Source organism: Cornus florida, unplaced genomic scaffold, assembly GCF_030987335.1.
Source record: "Cornus florida cultivar Cherokee Brave unplaced genomic scaffold, ASM3098733v1 CherokeeBrave_3.0.0_Hap2_Chr01, whole genome shotgun sequence".
In the NCBI taxonomy this organism is placed as follows: Eukaryota; Viridiplantae; Streptophyta; class Magnoliopsida; order Cornales; family Cornaceae; genus Cornus; species Cornus florida.
In genome coordinates this window covers 2,102,471-2,127,122 of record NW_026775571.1, presented here as the reverse complement: position 1 = coordinate 2,127,122, position 24,652 = coordinate 2,102,471, and the positions used below count along the sequence as shown (strand labels likewise).

At 38.6% G+C, this 24,652-nt stretch overlaps 1 protein-coding gene across 1 annotated transcript in view; it reads right to left on the bottom strand.

Moving 5' to 3' along the window:
* The window catches only part of LOC132279640 (asparagine synthetase [glutamine-hydrolyzing] 2-like), an 84,462-nt gene that overhangs the window by 49,320 nt on the left and 10,490 nt on the right, over positions 1 to 24,652 (bottom strand). Inside the window, exons 5-6 of the mRNA XM_059781698.1 lie at positions 10,265 to 10,360; positions 9,471 to 9,565 (exon numbers count right to left, since the gene is read on the bottom strand). Coding sequence (XP_059637681.1) covers positions 9,471 to 9,565; positions 10,265 to 10,360 — 191 coding nt within the window. The remainder of the gene's footprint in view (positions 1 to 9,470; positions 9,566 to 10,264; positions 10,361 to 24,652) is intronic.

Below are 24,652 nucleotides of genomic sequence, written 5' to 3'. Positions count from 1 at the left end.
TATCCAAAGTCAAAATCTTGTTCCAAGCTACAGTCCACACGAAAAAGGCCACCCTAAGAGGCGCCTTAGACGACCACACCGTCTTCCACGGGAAGGAAGCGCCATGAAAACCAGAAAGGCATACAAAAAAAGACCGGACCTGGAACATCCCCTGAGAAGAGTGCACCCAAAACAGGGAGTCAACAACGGTGCCCTCCACCTCCTGTCTGTACAAGAGAGCCAACAAGCCAGTGACATCATCCAACTCCCGATCCTGAAAAGATCGCCGGAATCGCACATCCCAAGATAACCTCCCGCTATCAAGGCGATAGCAGTTAGCAACCATAGTATGTTTGTCAACAGCAATCCTGAACAGCCTTGGAAACAAAAGAGCCAGAGGCCTATCCGTGCACCAGGGATCCTCCCAAAACCGGACAAACCTTCCATCCCGAACTTTGAATCTAACATGTTTGGAAAACTCGTCCCATCCTTTTCCAATGGCCCTCCACACCCCTACTCCACTAGCAGACCTGACTGGCCTAGCTGACCACCCCCCTCTCTCCTCCCCAAAGCGACAGGAAATAACCCTTCTCCAAAATCTATGTCTTTCACTGCCGAATCTCCAAAGCCACTTACCAAGGAGAGCACTGTTAAAGGGGGCCAATCTCCTAATCCCAAGCCCGCCCAACTGAAGAGGCCTGCAAACCTGCTCCCACCTGACAAGATGATACTTAAACTCCTCTCCACGACCCCCACCCCCCCCCCCAAAGGAAGTTACGTTGCGACATCTCCAGACGGCCAACAACCGAGGCTGGAACCTGAAAGAGCGAAAGAAAATACGTTGGAAGGCTTGACAAGACGCTTTTCACTAGCGTAACTTTACCACCCTTGGAGAGAGATTGCTTTTTCCAACCAGCTAATCTTCTTTCAACCCTCTCAATCACCGGGTCCCAACTTCCCACCCTCCTGGCCGAGTCCCTCAGCGGCAAACCCAAATACGAGATAGGGAAACGTTGTGTCCCACACCCTAAAGCAGCGGCCAGAGTATCCACCTCCTGAACCTCCCCCACAGGGACAAGCACACTCTTGCCCGCGTTAACATTCAAACCAGAGACAGCCTGAAAGCAAACTAAGACACATCTCAGATACCTCAACTGGGACACCTCTGCCTCACAAAAAACAACAGTGTCATCCGCAAAGAGCAAGTGAGAAATCTCTATTTGCTGAACGGAGTCGGGACCGATCTTGAAACCCCTGATAAAACCCAAATCCACCGCCCTTCTCATCAACCTACTAAGAGCCTCCATAACAATAATAAAAAGGAACGGGGAGAGAGGGTCCCCCTGCCTCACACCGCGAGAGCTACCGAAGAACCCCGCAGGGGACCCATTCACCAACACCGAAAACCTGACAGTGGAAACACATGAAACAATCCATTTCCTCCATCTCTCAACAAATCCCATCCTCTCCAACAGGTAGAACAGAAAATTCCAACAGACATGATCATAAGCTTTCTCGATATCCAGCTTACAAAGAACCCCAGGAGCCCCACTACACAACCGAGAATCCACACATTCACTGGCAATAAGAGCAGAATCCAAGATCTGTCTACCCCCAATGAAAGCATTCTGGGACTCAGAAATAACTCCATCCAAGACCTCCCTCAAACGGAAAGCAAGGACTTTTGCGATGAGCTTGTAAATGCATCCAATCAAACTGATTGGTCGAAAATCCTTAATGTGAGAAGCACCACCCTTCTTAGGAATAAGAGCAATAAAAGATGCGTTCAGTGATTTCTCAAACCTCCCCGTGGAATGAAACTCATGAAAAGAGAATTTCAGAATTTATTCTTTTTCACCTTTGTGTTCATGCTGTTACTGAGAAACTATATAAAAAACTTGGAGGAAGCATTCAGGTTACCAAGAAATTGAGCACATATTCATTGGAAAAAGAAATAAAAGGAAAAAGAAAAACAGATGACCCGCTGCCCAAATAAATGAACTCCCTCGGTAAACATAATAAAGAAAGAAACCTCCGACTTCTAAGCCATTTTATTGCACCTATAACAAAATCTCTTTTTGCAATACAATTCCTTAAAGTCATTATCCTTAAATAAATGAACTCCCTCAGTAAACATAATAAAGAATAATCTACATGCACGAGGGAAAAGCCATTATCCTTAACCATCTATAATTTACAGATTAGGTCCTCACCAACTTTCATATGATTTTAAAGTGCTTAATTACTAGACCTAAAGGACCAATACTCAATGTTGGTCTCCTATGTGTGCAGGGATTAGAGGGGAAGACCGGAGACTGGCTAACCTTTAGCACTATTTTGAACAAAGTGGCTGCTCTTATACTCGAACCTGCATCCTCACAATTGCCAACCTAAGCTTTTACCATTGCACCAAGCAATGGCCCCTGTTTAATGTATACTTTCACCAAAAAAATTAATTAATTAATTAATTAACAATTAATACAGAATTTTACTGTGTTGGCGTGCTGTTAAGAGCAAAATTAGCCATATAATTTAGGGGAGTCAGTTGGACAAAATAAATAAATAAATAAAAATTAGAAACATTATACTGCAACTGATTTGGCATAAATCTGAAAACGAGACCAATAGATCAACCTATATGATAAAGCATAACGGAAATAAAGAGACTACAATGACATGCACCAACGGGTAAGTAACCTAGTGGTACCAAGCCCCTACTTCCCAAAGGGAGGTCAGGGGTTCGAGCCTCCGTGGAGGCATGGGTGTTCGAGTACCAAATAAGAAAAAAAAATAAAATTGACGTGGACAAAAAATGATTCAAAATGTTGACTAAATTTTATCTAACTAAACAAAATATAAAGTGTTTATTTATATTTTATGGTAGTAAAATGTGAATGTGCTAGTTATATAATTAAGAAAAGAAAAAAAAAATGTGCTAGTGATATAACATAACTATAAAGCCATAACTCTAGTGAGGAGGGCTCTGGTTTGGAGGCGCTTTTTTCTGAAGAGTAAGTGTTGGTTGCTTTGAAGAGTTGTAACGGGGATAAAGCCCCAGGTCCGGATGGGTTTACTATGAGATTTCTTTTGGACTGCTGGGAAGTGGTCAAAGGGGAAGTGATGGGCACTTTTCATACTTTCCACACTCGGGGCTCTTTTGAAAAGAGCTTGAATGCCACTTTCATCGCCCTCATTCCCAAAAAAGGGGGGGCTCTGGATGTTAGGGATTTTCGACCTATTAGTTTGGTGGGGTGCATTTATAAGTTGATTACCAAAGTTCTTGCTAATAGATTAAGGAAGGTATTAGATGGAGTCATTTCTGTCTCTCAGAATGCCTTTGTGGGAGGTTGCCAAATTCTGGAATCAGTTCTTATTGCTAGTGAATGCGTTGATTCCAGATTGCACAGTGGGGATCCAGGCGTTCTGTGTAAGTTGGACATCGAGAAGGCATACGACCATGTGAGTTGGAGCTTCCTTCTTTATCTAATGGAGAGGATGGAGTTTGGAGTGCGATGGAGGAAGTGGATTCATTTTTGTATTTTCAGTGCTCGTTTCTCTGTGCTTGTGAATGGAGCTCCGACGGGTTTTTTCTCTAGCTCGAGGGGGTTGAGGCAGGGAGATCCGCTATCCCCTTTTTTGTTCCTCTTTGTAATGGAAGCCCTCAGCACGTTGATGAGGAGAGCTGTGGAGCTGGGTTTTCTGATGGGTTTCAGGGTGGGCAGGGATGTTGTCAGTCAGTTGGAGATTTCACACCTGATGTTTGCAAATGATACTTTGGTTCTGTGTGATGCAAATGTGTCCCAGCTTAGATAACTAAAATGTGTTCTAATTTGGTTCCAAGTTGTGTCCGGCCTTAAGGTGAATGTTGGAAAGAGTGTTTTGATTCCAGTTGGTGAGGTCCCTGACATCAGGATGCTTGCGAGCATTCTTGGTTGCCGTACCGGCTCTTTTCCCATTTCTTATCTAGGGTTGCCCCTGGGTGCTCCTTCGAGATGTGTGGGGGTTTGGGATCCAGTCGTGGATAGGTTTGAGAGGCAATTGGCAGGGTGGAAGAAGCAATATCTTTCCAAAGGGGGGCGGGTGACTCTGATCAAGAGTACCCTTTCTTGTCTTCCCACCTATTTTATCTCCCTTTTCCAGATTCCCTCCTCGGTGGCGGAGAGGATTGAGCGTTTGCAGCGCAATTTTTTGTGGAGAGGGAAAAGGGAGGAATTCAAGTTTCACCTGGTCCGTTGAGAGCATGTTTGTAGGCCGATTAGGAATGGAGGGTTGGGGCTTAGAAGATTGGTGCCTTTCAATAAAGCTGTCCTTGGGAAATGGTTATGGAGGTCTGGGGTGGAGAGGCATTGGCTTTGGAGGAGGGTCGTGGTAAGCAAATTTGGGGAGAGTAGAGGAAGGTGGTGCTCTCTTGAGGTGCGTGGTCCTAGGGGTGTGGGGGTTTGGAAGTTTATTCGACAGGACTGGGTTGATTTTTCCAATCATGTTCGGTTTCGTCTCAGGGATGGTAGGCGGATTAGTTTTTGGGAGGATATCTGGTGTGGGGACATCCCTCTTGCTCTTGCTTTCCCTCGACTGTTCAGGATTGCTTCAGATAGGCAGGCCAGGGTGATCAACTGTTATCATCTTGATAATGGGAGATTGGTTTGGGATGTTCAATTCAGGCGTCTGTTTCAGGACTGGGAAGCTGACGATGCCATTCGTCTTCTGGAGGTTTTGTATCGGTAGGGTGTTTTGGTCAGAGATTCTGATATTTGGATTTGGGCTCCCAATGCTCAGGGTCGCTTTAATGTGCAGTCTTTCTTCAGGTGTCTCACTTAAGAGCCTGCAGGTCCTTTCCCGTGGAGGGCAGTTTAGCGTTCTAAGGCTCCTCTTAAGGTGGCCTTCTTTGCTTGGTCGGGATAATTTGAGAAGAAGGAATCAGGTGGTGGTTAATCGGTGTTTTATGTGCCGTTGGGATGAAGAGTCAGTGGGCCATCTTCTTTTGCATTGTCCTGTGGCCAAGGATTGTTGGGATTTGATGCTTGGCCTGTTTGGTTTTCTTTGGGTCAAGCCTGGCTCTGCTAGAGGTTTGATTGACGCTTGGAAAGGCTGTTCTGTGGGGGCTCACATTCGAGAGGCTTGGAGGGCCACACCTCTCTGTATTTGGTGGTGCATTCGGCTTGAGAGAAACAGGAGATACTTTGAGGGAAAAGAGTCTCCTATTTCTGTTCTGAAATTCTCCATTGTTTCCACTCTTTTTTGTTGGGTTTCGGGTAGGATTATAGATCTTTTGAGGACATTGTTGATTTTTTGGCCTCTTTGAAGGCTTAGTGGTTTTTGCTTCTTGTTGTTCCTTTGCGATGCGCTCCCCTTTTGAGCGCTTTTTTATACAATTCTTACTTATCTAAAAAAAAAGTTAGTTGGGATTTCTACCAAATGTATGGTCCACGACTGGATGTTGACTTCCCACTTGGCTTTCAGTGGTTCGTCTCCATCTGTTTAAAATGAACATCCTCTCTCCAACACCGAGGCAAACTACCAGAAAACTCCTACGTCAATTGATTTTGTACAATTGAATCAAGTGCACTACAATAACAAAATTTATCATTTTCCAATTCCAGTTTTCTTTATTTCCAGTCTAAGTATTCAAAATATAGCAAGTTTCAGTAAAAAATTACAAAGTTTCAGAATTAAATAAGGTTTTCTGTCAGTTTTTTAAAAAAACTAAAACATCCTAAATTAAAAAAACAAAGGAGAGAGACGGATAGAAAGATAGATAGAATGAGAGAGAGGAGAGATGCTTCAAAACTCCCTAACAAAAAACAGAAGGATTAATGACCTGTTATTCTTTTTTTGGGTAGACTCCACTCAGTTATGCAGGCCAAAAAAAGTAGTTCATCACTTGTCTAAAGTGATTAAAAAACATTTACAAAAAAAAAAAAAAAAAGGATTGCATGGCATGGTCATCAGTTTGCAGAATGAATACTGCTTGAATCCCCAAGCAGCCTACCCTCGTATCCCTCAAGTTAAATCATGCACACTGAATCTCCTTTTTCAAAAAATCTCCTACGAGGAATGAAACTGATATTTCAATTAATTCCTCTGGAGATGGTGGGTAGTTGTTACTCCCTTGAAGGGGAAAATGTACAAAGATGGCAGCAGACCCCACTGTATTAGTGTCTCTGGAGCTCGCCCCTTGACTGATGACCTTGCGAATTTTTGCCATTTTAAATTCATGTAAGTTTATTATCACCTTATATACAAAATTACCTTTCTGCCATCCTTACTTCAACAAAGACCATTAACTCATAAGCCTAGAACTCACTTCAGCATTACATATTTTTCTTAGGTAGATCCTATTATACTTTTCCAGGGGGAAAAAAAACAAGAGTGGCTCTTTTACTGTCCATATTCTTCTCTAATTCCTCAACGAAACGCTGGTTACCAAACCAAATTCAACTCAACAAGGTGAAGGCTGTTGTTTTGTTTTCCCTTAGACCAATACAAACTCTATTAAAAGTCTCTCAAAAAACTAGGACCGTTGGTGAATACAACATAAGATTGAAAAAATGTGAGCAGCAGACACGTCATCAAAGTTCTTTGCGTCTCTAAAATAAATAGAGTTCCATTCCATTTGGGATTTAGGAATAACCATAGTAATCGGACCTACTTTTTACATATCTCTCGTTATTTGAAACTTTATTTACCTCTTTGTTTTCTATTGATATCAGAGGCCCAGCTAAACCGTGGAACACTCCTTTGACCTATTGAGTTCACTACGAACATATTCCATCACCCAGGCTAAGATTTGGAAGAAAATCTAATAAGCGCTCATGAAAGCCAAGGTAGAAGGCAGGAATTTCCAAGAAACAAAATGCCATCACAACTTGGAACATTTGGTTCAAATTCCTCTTGCACTAATGAGACCATTGTCCACTTAAGTTTGCTCAAAACCAACGCCCCTTCAAAATAGCTATAATATATGAAAATAGACCATTTTCATTAAAAATGTAGAAATACAATATAGAAGAAAGAGGAGAGAAATATGTAAAAGGTTTGAATGAGATTTATAATATGCAAAGGCTTGAATGATATCAATCACTCATTCACATCTCAAGTATTTATAGATAAAATAAGAGCACATGCTCATAGTACAAGAAAAGAAACTAAATCAAATCTCTGCTAATATGGTAAGTCATTCCATAAATCATGGCTATCATATATGCTAACATATGCATAATCAAATCTATGCTAATATGGTAAGTCATTCCATAAATCGTGGCTATCATATATGCTAACACTCCCTCTCAAGTTGGTGCGTGGATATCCGAAACGCCCAACTTGGACAACACATCTTCAAACACGGTCTTGCTAGCACCCTTCTTCAGAAACTACAAGTTGCAGAGTGCAAATCTGACTAGATTAAAAATGTCGATCAACAAACCAAAAATGTCTCCTCAGACCATAAATAATTAATAATGTCTCATCAGACCGTAAACAACCAATCACATCTCCTCAGACCGTAAACAACCAACAATGTCTCCTCATACAGTAAACAAACAACAATATGTCTCCTCAGACCGTAAACAACTAACAATGTCTCCTCAGATCATTACCCTTCACATGTTTAAAACATGTAGATGGAAGAGTCAACAATGTCTCCTCAGACCATTCCCCTTTATACATATGTTTAAATAATGTAGAAGAAATAATCAACAATGTCTCCTCAGACCACAAAAAAAGAAACAACTATGTCTCCTCAGACCGTTTCTGAATGGATGGGTGCCGAACTCGCAATGCCCTCATTATAGTCGGACCACCCTGGCTCTAATACCAAGTAGAAATACAATATAGAAGAAAGAGAAGAGAAATATGTAAAAAGTTTGAATGAGATTTATAATATGCAAAGGCTTAAATGATATCAATCACTCATTCAAAGCTCTATATTTATAGATAAAATAAAAGCATGCTCATATTACAAGAAAAGAAACTAAATCAAATCTAAATCAAATCTCTGCTAATACATAAATCATGGCTATCATATATGCTAACATATGCATAATCAAATATATGCTAATATGGTATGTCATTCCATAAATCATGGCTATCATATATGCTAACAAAAAAGAACAAAGAGAATAAATACACGACTACATATGCAAACACATTAAGTAATTAAGTCATTTAACACTTCACACTCATTAGTGATTCGAAGACATTTGAATTGGCAAAATGTATTTCCTTCCTCAACGTCCCTTCAGCTTTCTAAAAAGCTTTCTGAAGGTTAGATTCAGAAGTTAGAGGGGAGGGAAATGATAATACAAGTACAATAGATGTGATTATGCACAACACAAACATTACTTGCAACCCAATTATAGGTTCCCCCCATCGAAGTTGAGGTGTGCTCACTTGATACAAGAAGGCAACTATAACTTGTATCACTTGTAAATAAGCCATCATCTTGGTATTGCTCGAACAAGGGAAAGAGATTTTATTTCTATTAGACCAAAGGTTTACATGAAAAATGCTCTTGCCTTGTTCAGTTTTTTAAAGCAAATACAATTCATAAATAAAGGCAAACTGGTCTGGAACGAGGTAATCATCCTCTTCCTGGGACAGCAGCCCTTCCAATTTGAAATCGAAGAGATAACAAACCAATTAAACATTGAATTTCACTTTGCAATAAAACCTTTATAACGCTTTTTTGCTTCAAACAAGGTTAAAATTATCAAGAACAATATGAGCCCAAGGGTTATAAAGGGCGGAGCCAGGACTTGATACAAAATGAAGTCAACTAAACGGACTTACGATGGTGCAGTGGAATATTTAATACAAGGTAGTGTGTGGTTGTGTTGGTTAAATACTGGACATATTGGTTTTTTAATATAAAATATCGACTCACAATCAATATTGGGTATGTTGGTCTAATATTAAAAAAATCGGGGTTTTAATGAAGAAAGGGATGCAAATTTATTTGAAGAGAATTTAAGAAAAAAAATATTGGAGGAAAAAAAAAAAAAAAAGAATTAGAAATTTTTTTTAGAAAAAGACAATTGTAGGGATCATGAAGATAATTTTATAGATTCACATGTCTAATGTGTAAAGTCCACATGCATCAAAAGTTGGCACCAAATGGACGGATCCAACTCATCAAGTGAGGGCCCACAAGGCTTTCCAAAGGTAAAACATATATATATAGTAGCTGACTTTTTCCAGTTAAAGTATCCGTTTATATCCACCCAGAATCAAAGTAAGGAGCAAATGAAAAAAAGAAATTAATAAAAGGAAAGAAAAAATTTGCCATTAAAGCACAGAATACCATCTTAGTATTATGATCTTTATACAGATGTTTTACAAGTAAAAAATAATAATGTTGGTTACTGTTAATAACTTTACATGAACATTAAACAACAATATTTCATAAAGAGATCTGTATTTAGAAGCCATTACTACACATAAATAACAGCTATAGAGTTGACAAAAGGCATGTATCAGGAAAATCGAGAGCGAACCTTCTCAAAGGCCACACGCAGGACTAGGGGATCATATGGAGCTGAAGGTATCCGTTCTGCATACCATGGTGGGTTATACCACCTTCTAAGCTCTCCTGTGGCATGTCACATCAGCAAGGATAAAATAGCCAGCATTACTTTTTTCCGATTAAAAATAGCCAGCATTACTTGCAATGTCAAAAACACTTAAAAGAATAGTGCATAGACAAATGAAAATTTTAAACTTCATTATAAAATTGAAGAAATGAATCTTTGAATTGATTTCATTCATTACAACGAAGAAAATAAAATATTTACAATTTTAAAAATTAATGTAATAATAACTTCTCAAAAAAAAAAAAAAATTTAATGTAATAATAACATCAACTAGTAGCTCCAAATCCACAAAACATCTTGCCAAATTTTGCAAAATGTCATAGGCTTTTCATAAAAAAGTTAGCAGTACAACTATTCTTTTATAGTATTCCTTTTCAGTAAGAACTTATATGGGCATTGCTTCCACAAACAAATTATTTCACCACAAGACATCATTATTTTTGTTTTTTTGGTTAAGCACTTTTTTACTGCAGCAATAATATGGATCTAAATATTTCAGAAGAGAGCCTTATACTTCTTCCCAATTGAAACATAATATATTCATTAAGGTAGGGGTTGATAGCTCACAAGATTGCTTTACAAGACTATATGATCAAACTAAAGTCCATGTAAGCAGAAACTATATCAACCATATGAGCAAGCACAAGTGATCCTAAATTTGACATAAAAGAACTTCAATGCACAACAGCTCAACTTACCATGTTTGCTTGAATATATATGCCCAGGAAGGAAGGACATGAATCTTTCGCAATCATCACTTAGAGCTTTCATTTCTGAAGCAAACCAAACCGATCCTGTAGAGAAAGTGGCAGTGACTTGGTACTTTTTTTATGAGTATGATTTGCATCTATGAATTAGAAAATAAAAAACAGGAATAAATCAAATGACTATGATGTAGAATCTTTTACTTTCAGCACCAAACAATGAATGAACCAATTTGACAAAGATGATTCGAAGGTTAAAGAAGAAGAAAGGAAAATAAGAATTAAAGAGAAAACATCCTGTTAACTACCATCTACTCTAAAAGCTTAAGCTGTTAGAGAGGGTGCAACTTTAATATTTATATCCTTCAACACATCCTACCAAGGCTATTATAAAGAACAAAAGAGAAAACAACCCACCAAGGTTCCTAGGTAGTCATGCCTAAAGAAGGATGCACATCACTAGTAGGCGATCTATGATTGCTTCACTACATGCTACTTAAAAATCACTTTATATAAAGGACCATAGCTTTGAAGCCAAGGAATACCTAGTGGCCAAGTAGGACTAAAGAGTTGAGCCTTTCTATATCCATAAGACCCACCAAACTTGACTCAAAATGCACAAGTTAGCCCATAACAGTGTTGGTCCGCTGTACCGCCCAAAGCTAAATTACTAATATGCCCCTAACATTAGTGTTAGCCATGATATGATAGGCACAAATCATGGGATGTGACTTACTATATTATCTAAGATATGATAGCCACAAATCATGGATTTGACTTTATTTAAGCATATATCTAGGCATAGAATATGCAATAATTTTATTCAGCTTCCTTTATTGTAACATTAACATGTGCTCTTGTTAGTATATAAATATGAGAGTTGTGAATGAGTGTATTTACATATCATTCAAGCCTTTACACAATTCTCCCATTTTTCTTCTTTTCATATTTCTATTTGGTATCACAGCCAGGGTTGTCCAACTGCAATGAGGGCATTGCGAGTTCGGCACCACCTATTCGGGAATGGTCTAAGGTCACATTGCACATCCGGGAGGTGTCGGGTAGGCAGGGTGTTCCGACCTCAATGAGGGCGTTGCGAATTTGGCACCATCTATTCAAAAATGATCTGAGGAGACATAGTTGTTTCTTTTAATGGTGTGAGGAAGCATTGTTGATTCTTTCATCTACATTATTTAAACACATGTATGAAGGGAAATGGTCTTAGGAGACATTGTTGGTTGTTTACGGTCTGAGGAGACATGGTTGGTTGTTTACGGTCTGAGGAGACATTGTTGAATGTTTATGAGCTGAGGACACACTTTTATTGTTGATCGGCACTTCATTTGACAGAAAAGCATCGCTAATCAGATTTGCACATGTTAGCAAGACAAGGTTTAAGGATACATTGTCCAAGGTGGGCGTCTTAGACATCCACTCACCAACTTGAGGGGGAGTGTTAGCCATGACATTATAGGCACAAACCATCGGATGTGACTTACCATATTATCTGAGATATGATAGCCATAAATCATAGATTTGACTTTATTTACGCATATATATAGGCATGGAATATGCAATAGTTTTATTCAGTTTCCTTTATTGTAATATTAACATGTACTCTTTTTAGTATACAAATATGAGAGTTGTGAATGAGTGCATTTACATATCATTCAAGCCTTTACACAATTCTCCCATTTTTCTTCTTTTTATACTTCTCTATTAGAAACTAAATACTACAGCAATAAACCTTGAGATGCTTAATTAATAAACCTTGAGATACTTAATTTCATAAACAAGTTTTAACTTGGAATCTTGACAAGTAACTATCTTGGCCCATGAATCTGGTTTCCCCATCCTCTTTTAACATTTAACAAACCTTCAAAACATATTTTTCCAAGTAACAAGGTTCTCGGCAATGCCATCACCACCAACTTCCTTTTTCTTATAAGCAATGCACAAGCACATCTTCCCTAAAAGGACATAAGCACCTCCCCTAAAAGGGTGGTAGTACACACCCTGCGCAGCCAATAGCTTTTAAGTTATGGACACCATTAGAAAATACGGACACGACACAACACAAATACTATTATACCACAAACTTAAAAATGCAAAATACAAATACAACAAGGATATAAAAATTTATATATTGAATTAAGTAAAGAAAAAAAAAAAGTATCAAAATTATTATGTATCCATATATTACATGATAATAATTGTTTGTCGTATCATGACAAGCACGCTGAGAGTTATATTGCAAGTCAAACTGTGGACTAAATTAGACATGATACATTCTCACTATATCTCAATTCTTCGTTTCTGGAAAAGCTTTAAATATTTGGAACCCTTGTTATTCTTTTATTAACAGTTATACGATAATATTATACTTAGAAAATTAGTGTTGTAATTTTTTAGAGCTGTCAAACATGTGACTTGAGTTTTTAAGAAGTACCGGTATGTGGCCGAAGTATCAGATTCTTGTTTGAGATAAGAAAAATAAAAAAAATATTTTCAAATTATGGATAGATTTACGAAGTATCCGACACAAGTCAGTGAGTATCCAAGGTGTATCTGTATTGGATACAGATACGATATGGATGCAGCCCCTTATTGAAGTATTCATGCTTCACATGCCACCAACAACAACTTTCATTATTATAATTTAGAAGAAAATTATCATTGAAGAACATGAATAAATGTCATGGTAGAATCCCAAAATTAGCAAGTCATGCAAACCTAAGTAATGCTTCAAAAATGCCCCACGCTAGATCTATAAGACTCGAAATACGTTAATGTCAGATGAAATAATCAAGCTCAACTTGGCGACATGCAAGATCACTATTACATAACATTGCTTCAGCAATACACAATAGCAGATAGACTACTCGACTACTCCAAGAACCACTATTAAAAAGGTAGCATCAGCAGGACAAGGAAAACCAAAGTGTAAGTAATTCAAATTCGGACTTAAAATAGGTGCCAGAGCTAGTCTAATTTATTAAATAGAAGATGTCAACAAAGTACACAAATATGAGAATCTTTTTTTCTCGTTTCTTTTTAATTTTATTTCACTTTTATTCTTTTTGTGTGTGTGTTTTGGGGGGAGGAGTGATTGCTCAATCTATGTTACAAGGACTGTAAGAAAATGCATTTACCCATGTCATACACACGACACTCAGACATGGGCATGTGATATGTGTCGGACGCATTTGGTTGGACATGCACCCAACAAGTTTATCCAATAATTAAAATTCTGTGTAATTGTAATAAAAACACTCTTATCGCATTTCTTTTGTTACATTATCATTTCAAAATGAGTGAAATGCCTAATTAAAAACTCTATCTTACATAAAATAAATTATTTTACACTAGGAATATAATATGAAACAATATGAATACTTAGTTGTGTTCCAGTGTCCAATTTCATAAATTCAACACACACATACCCACACCCTAGACACTTACCTAAATCCATGTAACAAAGTTCTCAGCAGTGCCATCACCACCAACTTCCTTTTTCTTATAAGCAATGCACATGCACATCTTTTCTAACAGGTACATAAGCCTTACACCTCCCCTAAAAGGATGGTAGCATACACCCCGCTCAGCTAATAGCTTTAAAGTAATGGACACGGATAGAAAATATGGGTATGACATGATACAAATACGATAATACCACAAATTTTAAAAAGCAAAATATAGATACGACAAGTATATAACAATCTATATATTGAATTAAGGAAAAAAAAAAAAAAAAAAGTATCAAAATTAATATGTATCTATATATTACATAATAATAAGGGACTATTACATATAAATGGTATTAATGACCCATATTTACCATTTAGAAAAACACTGTTCATTTGCCAATAGGTACCACTCCAAGCAAGTAACACTTTTTGAAGATATTTCTAGAGATAAAGGAATAGGAATAATTCTCCGTGTTTATTCTTCTCCTTGTGGAGGATTTAAATAGTACACAAATAATTACAAAGGAAAGAAATAATTACAAAGAAGGAAAGAAATTAAAGACTAAAAATCAGCTCCTATAACAATGCTAATCAGCACCTAATCAGCACATGTACAGCTAATTATCTATATATGTTAACAATTATATAGTCAACAATACAGCTAATTATCTATATATGTCAACACTCCCCCTCAAGCTGGAGAATAGATGTCCCGGATTCATAATTGAACACTTTGCTAGAGACTCCCTTAGTCAAAATATCAGCAAGTTGATCCTCGGTCCTCACATAGGGAGTGCAAATCACACCTTCTGTTAACTTTTCTTTGATAAAGTGCCTGTCAATCTCAACATGTTTAGTCCGATCATGTTGCACAGGATTACAAGCAATGTTGATGGCTGCCTTATTATCACAATATAGCTTCATGGGACTTTGACAAGTAATCCTCAATTCTCCCAATAGGATCTTCAACCATAATAATTCACACACACCGCGGGCCATAGCTCTGAATTCAGCCTCGGCACTAGACCTGGCCACAACCGATTGCTTATTACTCCGCCAAGTAACTAGATTGCCACCCACAAATGTGCAACATCCCGTAGTTGATCTTCGATCCGAAATAGAACCAGCCCAATCAGCATCTGTACAGGCCTTTACTACAGAGTGATCATGTTTTGAAATCAAAAGACCCTTACCAGGTGTTGATTTCAAGTATTTAAGTATCCTCTCTACTGCTTGCATCTAAACTTCATGTGGCTCATGCATGAACTGACTGACAACACTCACTGCATAGGCTATATCAAGTTGTGTATGAGACAAATATATTAGTTTTCCAACCAACCTCTGATATCTCTCTCTGTCAATTGGTGCATAATCAGTCTGTTCACCCAATCTACAATTCTATTCGATAGGAGTATCCACAGGCTTGCAAGCTAATATCCCTATCTCAGTTAAAAGATCAAGTAAATACTTTCTCTGTGAACGAGCCACTTCAATACCTAGAAAATACTACAGGACACCCAAGTCTTTAATTTCAAATTCCTTGGCCAAATGTACCTTTAGTCTCTTAATCTCCTCGGTATCATCCCCGGTGATGATGATATCATCCACATAGACAATAACAACTGTAATTCTACCTCCCCGAGAGTGCCGAAGGAATAACGTATGATCTTCTTGACTAGGATGATATCCATACTTCTGCATAGCTTGTGCAAATCTACCAAACCATGCTCTAGGAGACTATTTCAGGCCATATAATGATTTTCTTAGTCTGCATACTTTCCCCTTATTGGCACTTTCATCACTACCAGGAGGAAGGTCCAAGTACACTTCCTCCTCTAGAATGCCATGGAGGAAAGCATTCTTAACATCAAACTGTTGGAGAGTCCACTTTATGCTAGCTGCTAAAGATAACAGAACCCGAATAGTATTCTTTTTCGCAATTGGAGCAAACGTTTCCTGATAGTCAATGCCATATATCTGCGTATAGCCCTTTGCCACCAATCTTGCCTTGTATCGGTCAATTGACCCATCCGCCTTATGCTTTATGGTAAACACCCATTTGCAGCCAACAGTTTTCTTCCCTTTCGACAACTCTATTAACTCCCACGTAGAGTTTTTTCAGAGAGCTCTCAATTCTTCAACCATCGCCTCTATCCACCTTGGATTGTCAAGTGCATCCTGTAATTTTTTAGGAATAGACACAAAAGACAACTGACGGGCAATAGCCAAGGATGGTGAGAGACAATGAGAAGACATAAAACTTTAAATATGATATTTATATTTTGATTGACAAGTACGATGTGATTTTCTCAAGGCAATAGGCAATTCTAAGTCATTCACAACATTAGAATCATCTGAAGCATTAGGATCTACAGAACTATTATCGACAAAAGAGAATGGAGATTCAACAGACTCTACCTCAGGATTACCAGTTGTCAGGGTAAAGTGATCATTTTGCTCGAGAGGTACCTTTTCTCTTCTTAGATATACCAACTCAAATGGAGACACATGATGACCTTTTGGAGGGAGAGTCAAAGAACCGCCTTCTGCTTTTTCATTTTTTCCATTTTTTTCATTTTTTCTATTTTTTTCATTTGTTTCATTTCCACTCTTGTTGGAAAGGAGAATATTTGATGGTTATTGCACCGAATTTTAGGAGTAGAATAGGCGTGTAAATATAAACAGAAAGAGATTTTGTCAACTGCTAGAAATTAGGGAAATTAGCTGGTGTACAGTTGTTAGTTTCCTAATTTATCTCCCTGTAATTCTATTTAAGAAATACCTTGTAAACAATTTAAACACACGGCACTATACTTTTTTCTCTTCATATCTGTTTATATGGTATCAGAGTGTCGATCCCCTTGAAAAGAAAAGAAAAAAAAACCCTAGCCGTATTATATTAAAATACCTTTAACACCATGTCTTATGTTGTTTCTGAATCCTCCAGCGACAATGTCCAGCAACCAAAACCCTCTAAATCTCAAGCAAACCTTAATTCCGATTCAAACTCCATCCAACTTAATGGAGAAAACTCATACTCTGTCCAAATCACAACCATCTGACTCAATGGAGAAAACTTTATGCGCTGGTCGCAATCTGTACGGATGTATATCCGAGGCAGAGGAAAAATCAGATATTTGACTGGAGATAAGAAGGAACCTGCGCTTGTAGATCCAACTTATCCTACTTGGGATGCCGAGAATTTAATGATGATGACGTGGCTGGTGAATTCATGAATGAAGATATAAGCTCCAACTATATGTGTTATCACACTGCTAAGGAGCTTTAGGACAATATCAACCAAATGAATTTTGATTTGGGAAATCAGTCCCAAGTCTATGAATTAACACTGAAACTTGGTAAAATTCGTTAAGGTGAAGACAGTGTCATGAAGTACTTCAATTCTTTGAAGCGTCTGTGGCAGGACCTAGACCTATTCAACGATTACGAGTGGAAGTCTTCTGAATATTACAACCATTATCGGAAGACTGTTGAAGATAATCGTATTTTCAAATTTCTCATAGGACTCAATGTTGAGTTTGATGAGGTGAGAGGAAGAATCATTGGCAGGCAGCCTCTTCCCTCAATTGGAGAAGTATTTTCTGAAGTTCGACGGGAGGAAAGTCGCCGCCTTGTTATGCTCGGAAGAAAGTCCTTCAGCGGCTCAATTGAAAACTCAACGCCGATTGCCTCCGAGGCAAACATGAGTCGAGCCATTCCGTGGAAAACTGAAGACAAGCCCCGTGTTTGGTGTAACTATTGCAACAAGCCTCGTCACACTCGCGAAATTTGCTGGAAGCTCCACAGTAAACCAGCAAACTAGAAGAGCAAACAAAACAGCAGAATCACTCGATCTCCCTCTGCCCATGAAGCTGAAGCAGTTCCCTTCAGCAAGGAGCAAATGGATCACCTTCTAAAACTGCTGAAATCCAACTCCGGATCATCTGCTACACCTAATGCCTCTCTTGCGCAATTAGGTAGCGAATCAAACGCCCTGTCTTGTCGTTTACATTGAAATTCTGCTCCATGGAACATTGATTCAGGAGCTTCTGATCATATGACCAGTTTTACCCATCCGTTTCATACTTATGTTCCTTGTTCTGGTTTAGAAAATTTCCGAATAGCAGATGACTCTTTTTCACCCATTGCAGGCAAAGGTTTGGTCAATTTGTCAAAAAGTCTACCTCTAAAATCTGTTCTTCATGCCCTAAACTTGCTTGTAACCTCTTGTCTGTTAGTAAACTGTCTAGAGGCTCTAACTGTCGTGTCACCTTTTTTGAATCCCACTATGAATTTCAGGAACAGAGCTCTAGGAGGACAATTGGTTACCCTTTTGTTGACTTCTTTTCCTGGAATAAACCAGAAGCTCTAAGTTGGGTTCCCTTGGAACTATAGGTAGTATTTCTCCCCCTGTCGAAGACACAATCACGTTTGGCAAGCTTTGGTTAGGTTCACCAGTTTCCCTCAACTTTGAAGTGGTATTAATTTCCTGTTCTTTAAAGCTATAAACAAATATGGAGAGAAAAAAGTATATTGTCGTGTGTTTAAATTGTTTACAAGGTATTTCTTAAATAGAATTACAGGGAGATAAATTAGGAAACTAACAACTGTACACCAGCTAATTTCCCTAATTTCTAGCAGTTGACAAAATCTCTTTCTGTCTATATTTACACACCTATTCTACTCCTAAAATCCGGTGCAATAACCACCAAATATTCTCCTTTCCAACACTCCCCCTCAAGCTAGCTTGTAGATATCTTCCATAGCTAGCTCGTCCATCAAAGTGTCAAACCGCTTCTTGTGTAGCCCCTTCGTGAGTATATCTGCAACTTGACCAGTAGTAGGAACATAGGGTATACAAATCATGCCGCTTTTGAGTTTCTCTTTGATAAAGTGTTTGTCTACCTCAATGTGCTTGGTTTTGTCGTGAAGAATTGGATTGTGAGCAATCGAGATAGCTGCCTTATTGTCACAGTAGACCCTCATAGGAAGAGGAGGTGAAGTCGTCAAATCTTCTAGAACTCTCTTTAACCATAACACTTCACAGATTCCGTGAGCAAGTGACCTGAACTCAGCCTCTGCACTGCTTCTAGCAACAACATTTTGTTCCTTGCTCCGCTACGTAACTAGATTTCCTCCAACGAACGTGCAATAACCTGAGGTTGATCGTCTGTCAATCACACTTCCTACCCAATCTGTGTCTGTATAGACTTCAACCTGTAAATGACCACGCTTCTTAAATAACAAAACTCTTCCTGGAGTTCCCTTTAGATATCTCATAATCCTGTAAACGGCATCAAAATGTTCCTGTCCAGGAGAGTGCATGAATTGGCTCACCATGCTGACTGCAAATGCAATATCTGGGCATGTATGAGACAAGTAGATTAATCTGCCTACCAAGTGTTGATACTTCTCTCTGTCTATAACATTCTCGGGTTTGGCAGTATCAAGTTTTAAGTTCGCTTCAATTAGAGTTTCAGTAGCTTTGCAACCAAGGAGCCCTATTTCTCCAAGTAAATCAAGTATGTTCTTCTGTTGATTTACAAATATGCCTTCTCTTGATCTGGCGAACTCCATCCCAAGAAAATACTTCAGTACTCCTAGATCTTTAATTTCAAAATCCTCCGCAAGTTTTTTCTTCAAGCGTGCTAGTTCTTCAATATCATCCCCTGTCAATATTATGTCGTCTACATAAACGATCAAAACAGCCATCTTCCCATTTTAAATGTGTTTGAAAAACATAGTATGGTCTGCTTGACTCTGACAGTAACCATATCCCTTAACGGCTCTTCCAAAGCGTTCAAACCACGCTCTTGGAGACTGCTTGAGGCCATATAAAAATTTTTTCAGTCTGCAAACCTTATCTTGACCGAACTTCTCCTCAAATCCTGGTGGCAAGCTCATAAACACCTCTTCCTCTAAATCAACATTTAAGAAGGCGTTCTTAACATCCAACCAGTATAATGGACAGTTAGAATTAACTGCAAAAGTCAATAGAACACGGATGGAATTTATTTTGGCCACCGGAGCAAAAGTTTCTCAGTAGTCAATTCCATATGTTTGTGTAAAACCCTTCGCTACAAGCCTCACTTTATACCTCTCCAAGCTTCCATCAGCTTTACATTTAACTATAAATACCCATTCACATCCAACTGTCTTCTTCTCTCTGGGTAAATCCACAATTTCCCACGTTCCACTTTTTCTAAGAGCATTCATTTCTTCCATCACTGCTAATTTCCAATTTAGATCATCAAGTGCTTCCTGAATATTTCTTGGAACAAACAAGTGAGAGATTTTTGATGTGAAACCCCTATGATTATGAGAGAGTTTATCATACGAAAGGTATTTTGCAATGGGATGCTTGGTATAGGAGCGAATTCATTTTCTAAGAGCTATAGGAATATTAAGATCCTGAGGTTTCATGGAAGGCTCATTAGACTCAGGAATGGGTGCTTGAGGTTTCATGGAAGGTGTATTAGACTCAGGGATGGGTGATAAGGTAGGAGAAATGGACAATAAAACTTCTAAAACAGAATTTTGTGTACCTGGTTGGTTCAAGAGTTCATTACTCAGAGTTTTCGATTCTAATTCAAACATAGGCACAATATAAGACTTTTATTTACTACTCAAGGTCTCCCCACTGAAGAGAAGTCGTAGAAGCAAGACTAGAAAAATAGGCTTGCTCCTCGTGAAAAGTAACATCCATAGTGACACAGAATTTTTTTTACGAAGGGTGATAACACTTGTAACCCTTCTGAGTAGCAGAATAACCGAGAAAAATGCATTTTAGGGAACGAGGGTCAAGCTTACCACTGTGGTGTACATGGACAAAGCTTATACAACCAAAGACTCGAGGAGGAAGATGATTAACAGTAGATGGAGAGCAAGAAGTAGTGAAGACCTAAAGTGGAGTTTGGTATTAAAGAACTCTAGAAGGCAACCGATTGATCAAATAGGCTACTGTGAGGACAGCCTCCCCCTATGACTTTGGTACTGTTATGGATAGAAACAGAGAACGGGATACTTCGAGAAGATGACGATTTTTCCGTTCGGCTACTTCATTTTGTTAAGGGGTATCAGTGCAAGAAGTTTGATGAATAATGCCATGGTCAGAAAAATAGGATTGGAGACCCAAATAAATGTACTCACCCCCATTATCAGAGCGGAAAACTTTTATCTTTGAATTGTACTGTGTATGGATCATTTGATGAAAGGACTTAAAAATAGAGAAAACTTAACTTTTTTCCTTCATTAGATAAACCCAAGTAACTAGGGAGTAGTCATCAATGAATGTGACAAACCATTTAGCACCTGATAGATTAGTCACATGAGAAGGCCCCAAACATCACTATGAACAAGAGCAAAAAGAAATGCACTTTTATTAATACTTAATGGAAAAGGTACCCGATGATGTTTAGCAAGTTCACAAGTTTCACATTAAAATTGAGAAATATCAACAGCAGAAAAAAAGAAGGAAACAATTTTTTTAAATAATAAAATGACGGATGTCGTAAACGCTTGTGCCATAACCAAATGTCACGAGATGAACCAGTAGTGGACTGCACAGCATGAACTGAGGTTGAAGCAGCTGGTACATCCAAGAGATAGAGGCCACCTCATTCACTACCATGACCAATCCTCGCCCCCGTTCGGAGATCCTGAAATATACAATGAGTGTCAAAAAAACGTGACAGAACAGTTTAAGGTTTTAGTAAGTTGACTGATAGACAACAGATTATTGGACAATCTAGGGACATGAAGAACATTGAAAAGGGACAAAGAATCAGAAAAAGTGACTGAACCTTCACCACTCACAAGGGCTGGTGAACCATCAGCAGTTGTGACACAAATTTTAGTATGTGAGGAATAACATGAGAAAAAAATGAGATGTAGAGGTCATGTGATCAGTTTCCCCTGTATCTATAACCCAAGATTCTGAGAAAGACTTACCGGATACACTAAAACAATTACCAAGGTTACCTGAGGACGTGGCTAAAGAACTGGACCCTTTAGTAGAGAGCAAATGAGCACACTCCTGAATCATTTGTTCCATCTGACCATAAGAGAACTTAGCAGCAGATTGGTCACCGTTCTGATTACTGGAAGAGGTACAATGAGCCTTGGAGCTAAAACGACTCCCTTTTCCGCCCTTACTGCCTTCACCTTTGTCACCCTTTTTTCCCGGCCACCAAGGCGGATAACCATTGAGTTTAAAGCATTGTTCTTTCACATGTCTAGTCTGGTTACAATAATCACAAACCAAACAATCTTTGTCATCAGATTTAGTAGTTTTAGCGACATTACTAGATGCTGCAGTTGGTGGAGGATCGGGTTGATGTGCTAATGATACCCGAGGTGATTGACTTGTGGTAGAAACCAAAGCAGATCCTTCTGGAGAAGGTGGCATGAGCATAGCAGATCGGGTACGCACATAAGCATAGGCCTCACGCAAAGAAGGAAACGGATCTTTTCCAAGAACCTGAGTCCTTATTTGGTCCAGATCTAGGTTAAGACCAGCAAGAAACTCAAAAATGCGTTCTTTTTCAATCCGCTTATTCAACAGAGCGGTATCAACAGCACATTCCATTTCACAAGGTTGATAATAGTCGAGTTCTTACCACAAAGATTGGAAGGCATTGTAATATGCCTCCAATGTCCTTCCCTGCTGAGTGGTAAGTAGTCTGAATACTACGCTTCAACTCATAAATTTGTGCCTCATTTCCTCCCATAGAATAAGTCTGAGATACTGCATCCCAAATATCTTTAGCGGACTTGAGCCGCATATACCCAAGACTAAGATTAGAGGTCATAGTTTGGAGGAGCCAAGAGCAGAGCATTGCATCTTCTGCAACCCAAGTCGTGAAAGTTGGGTCATTGATCGCAGGTCGAGGTTTTTCCCCAGTCAAATACCCCAAGCGGCCTTTGCCAGTAATATACAGCTTCACAATGTGTGACCAAGCCAGATAATTAGTGCCATCAAGTTTATGAGGCATCAACTGGACATTCATCAGATCTTGATGCGGGTTAGATGCGGTTGGAGGAATCATTAGAGTCTGAGAATCAATCTCAGAAGTCACAGAGGTTTCAATCTTGTCTGCCATGAAGTTATATAAGGATACCTGGTCTGTGGTGGTGGACAAGGTTGTCGGTAGGTTCTAGGGTGATATAAAAAAATAAAAAAATAAATAAAATAAAATAAAATAACTGGTCTTTCGATAATAAGATGTATTTACAAAAAACCCTAAAAGAAAAATAGGATTTTAAAATTCCTTTCTAGATGGCTCTGATACCATGAAGATATTTCTAGAGATAAAGGAATAAGAATAATTCTCCATGTTTATTCTTCTCCTTGTAGAGGTTTTAAATAGTACACAAATAATTACAAAGAAGGAAAGAAATTAAAGACTAAAAATCAGCTCCTATAACTATGCTAATTAGCACATGTACAGCTAATTATCTATATATGTTAACAGTTATATATAGTTAATTATCTATATATGTTAACAGTTATATAGTCAACAATACAGCTAATTATCTATATATGTCTACACTTTTTGTGCTGCACAAAAAAAGTGGCACATGCGTACGCAAAAAGTGGTAACTATGTGCACAAAAAGTGCTACCTCTATGCCAAAAACAAAAGTGGTACCTGATGACAAAAAGTGGTACCTCTATGCCAAAAACAAAAGTGGTACCTGATGACAAAAAGTGGTACCTGCGTGCACAAAAAGTGGTACCTATGTGCCTAAAAGTGGTACGTTTTGGCAAATGAACAGTGTTTTTCCATATCCACGTCAGCATTTTGGTCAACTTCATTTTTTCAAAACTATGAGACTTTAACTCCATCAAATGATAAATATGGGTCACTAACACCATTTATATATAATAATCCCTAATAATAATTGTTTGTCGTATCATGACAAAGACACTGAGAGTTATATTGCAATAATAATTGTTAGACATGATGCAGACTCACTATATCTCAATTCTTCATTTCTGAAAAAGCTTTAAATATTTGGAACCCTTGTTACGCTTTTATTAACATTTATACGACAATATTGTACTTAGAAAAGTAATGTTGTAATTTTTTAGAGCTGTCAAATATGTGATTTGGAGTTTCTAAGAAGTACCGGTACGTGGCCGACGTATCAATTCGTGTTCGAGGTAACAAATATATATATATACATATATTTTCAAATTGTGGATAGATTTACAAAGTATCGGACACAATTCTGCGAGTAGCCAAGGAGTATCCGTATTGGATACAGATACGATACGGATACAGCCCCTTATCTAAGTATTCATGCTTCACGTGCCAACAACAACTTTCATTATATATTATAATTCAGATTCCGCCCTCCGTGGAAGGACCGAAAGGCTTCAGCGGAAATTCCTTTGGGTCAAATTGGGGAATGAGTTCAAGTACCGTCTTGTTCGGTGGAAGGAGGTGTGCAGTCCTCTTCAATTGGGTGGCTTAGGTATCAGGAGGGTGATCCCTTTTAATAGGGCTCTCCTAAGGAAGTGGCTATGGAGATTTGGTGGACAGCGCTATCGGTTATGGAGGAGGGTCATCTCATACCGCTTTGGGGAGGAGAGAGGTGGGTGGTGTTCCCCAGTGGATAGATCTACTGGTGGCGCTGGTGTTTGGAACTTTATTCGGAAGGATTGGGATAAATTTTCCAAATATATCAGATTCAAAGTTTGAGACTGCAAGGACACTTGGTTTTAGGAGGACTTATGATGTGGTGAGCGTTCGATGGCTTGTTCGTTTCCCAAGCTCTTCAGGATTGCCGTTAACAGACATGCTTGGGTGGCCGACTATTATCAGTTTGATAACGGGAGGATTACTTGGGATGTGCGTTTTCGGCGACAGTTTTATGATTCGGAATTGGATGACATTTCTGATTTTCTTAAT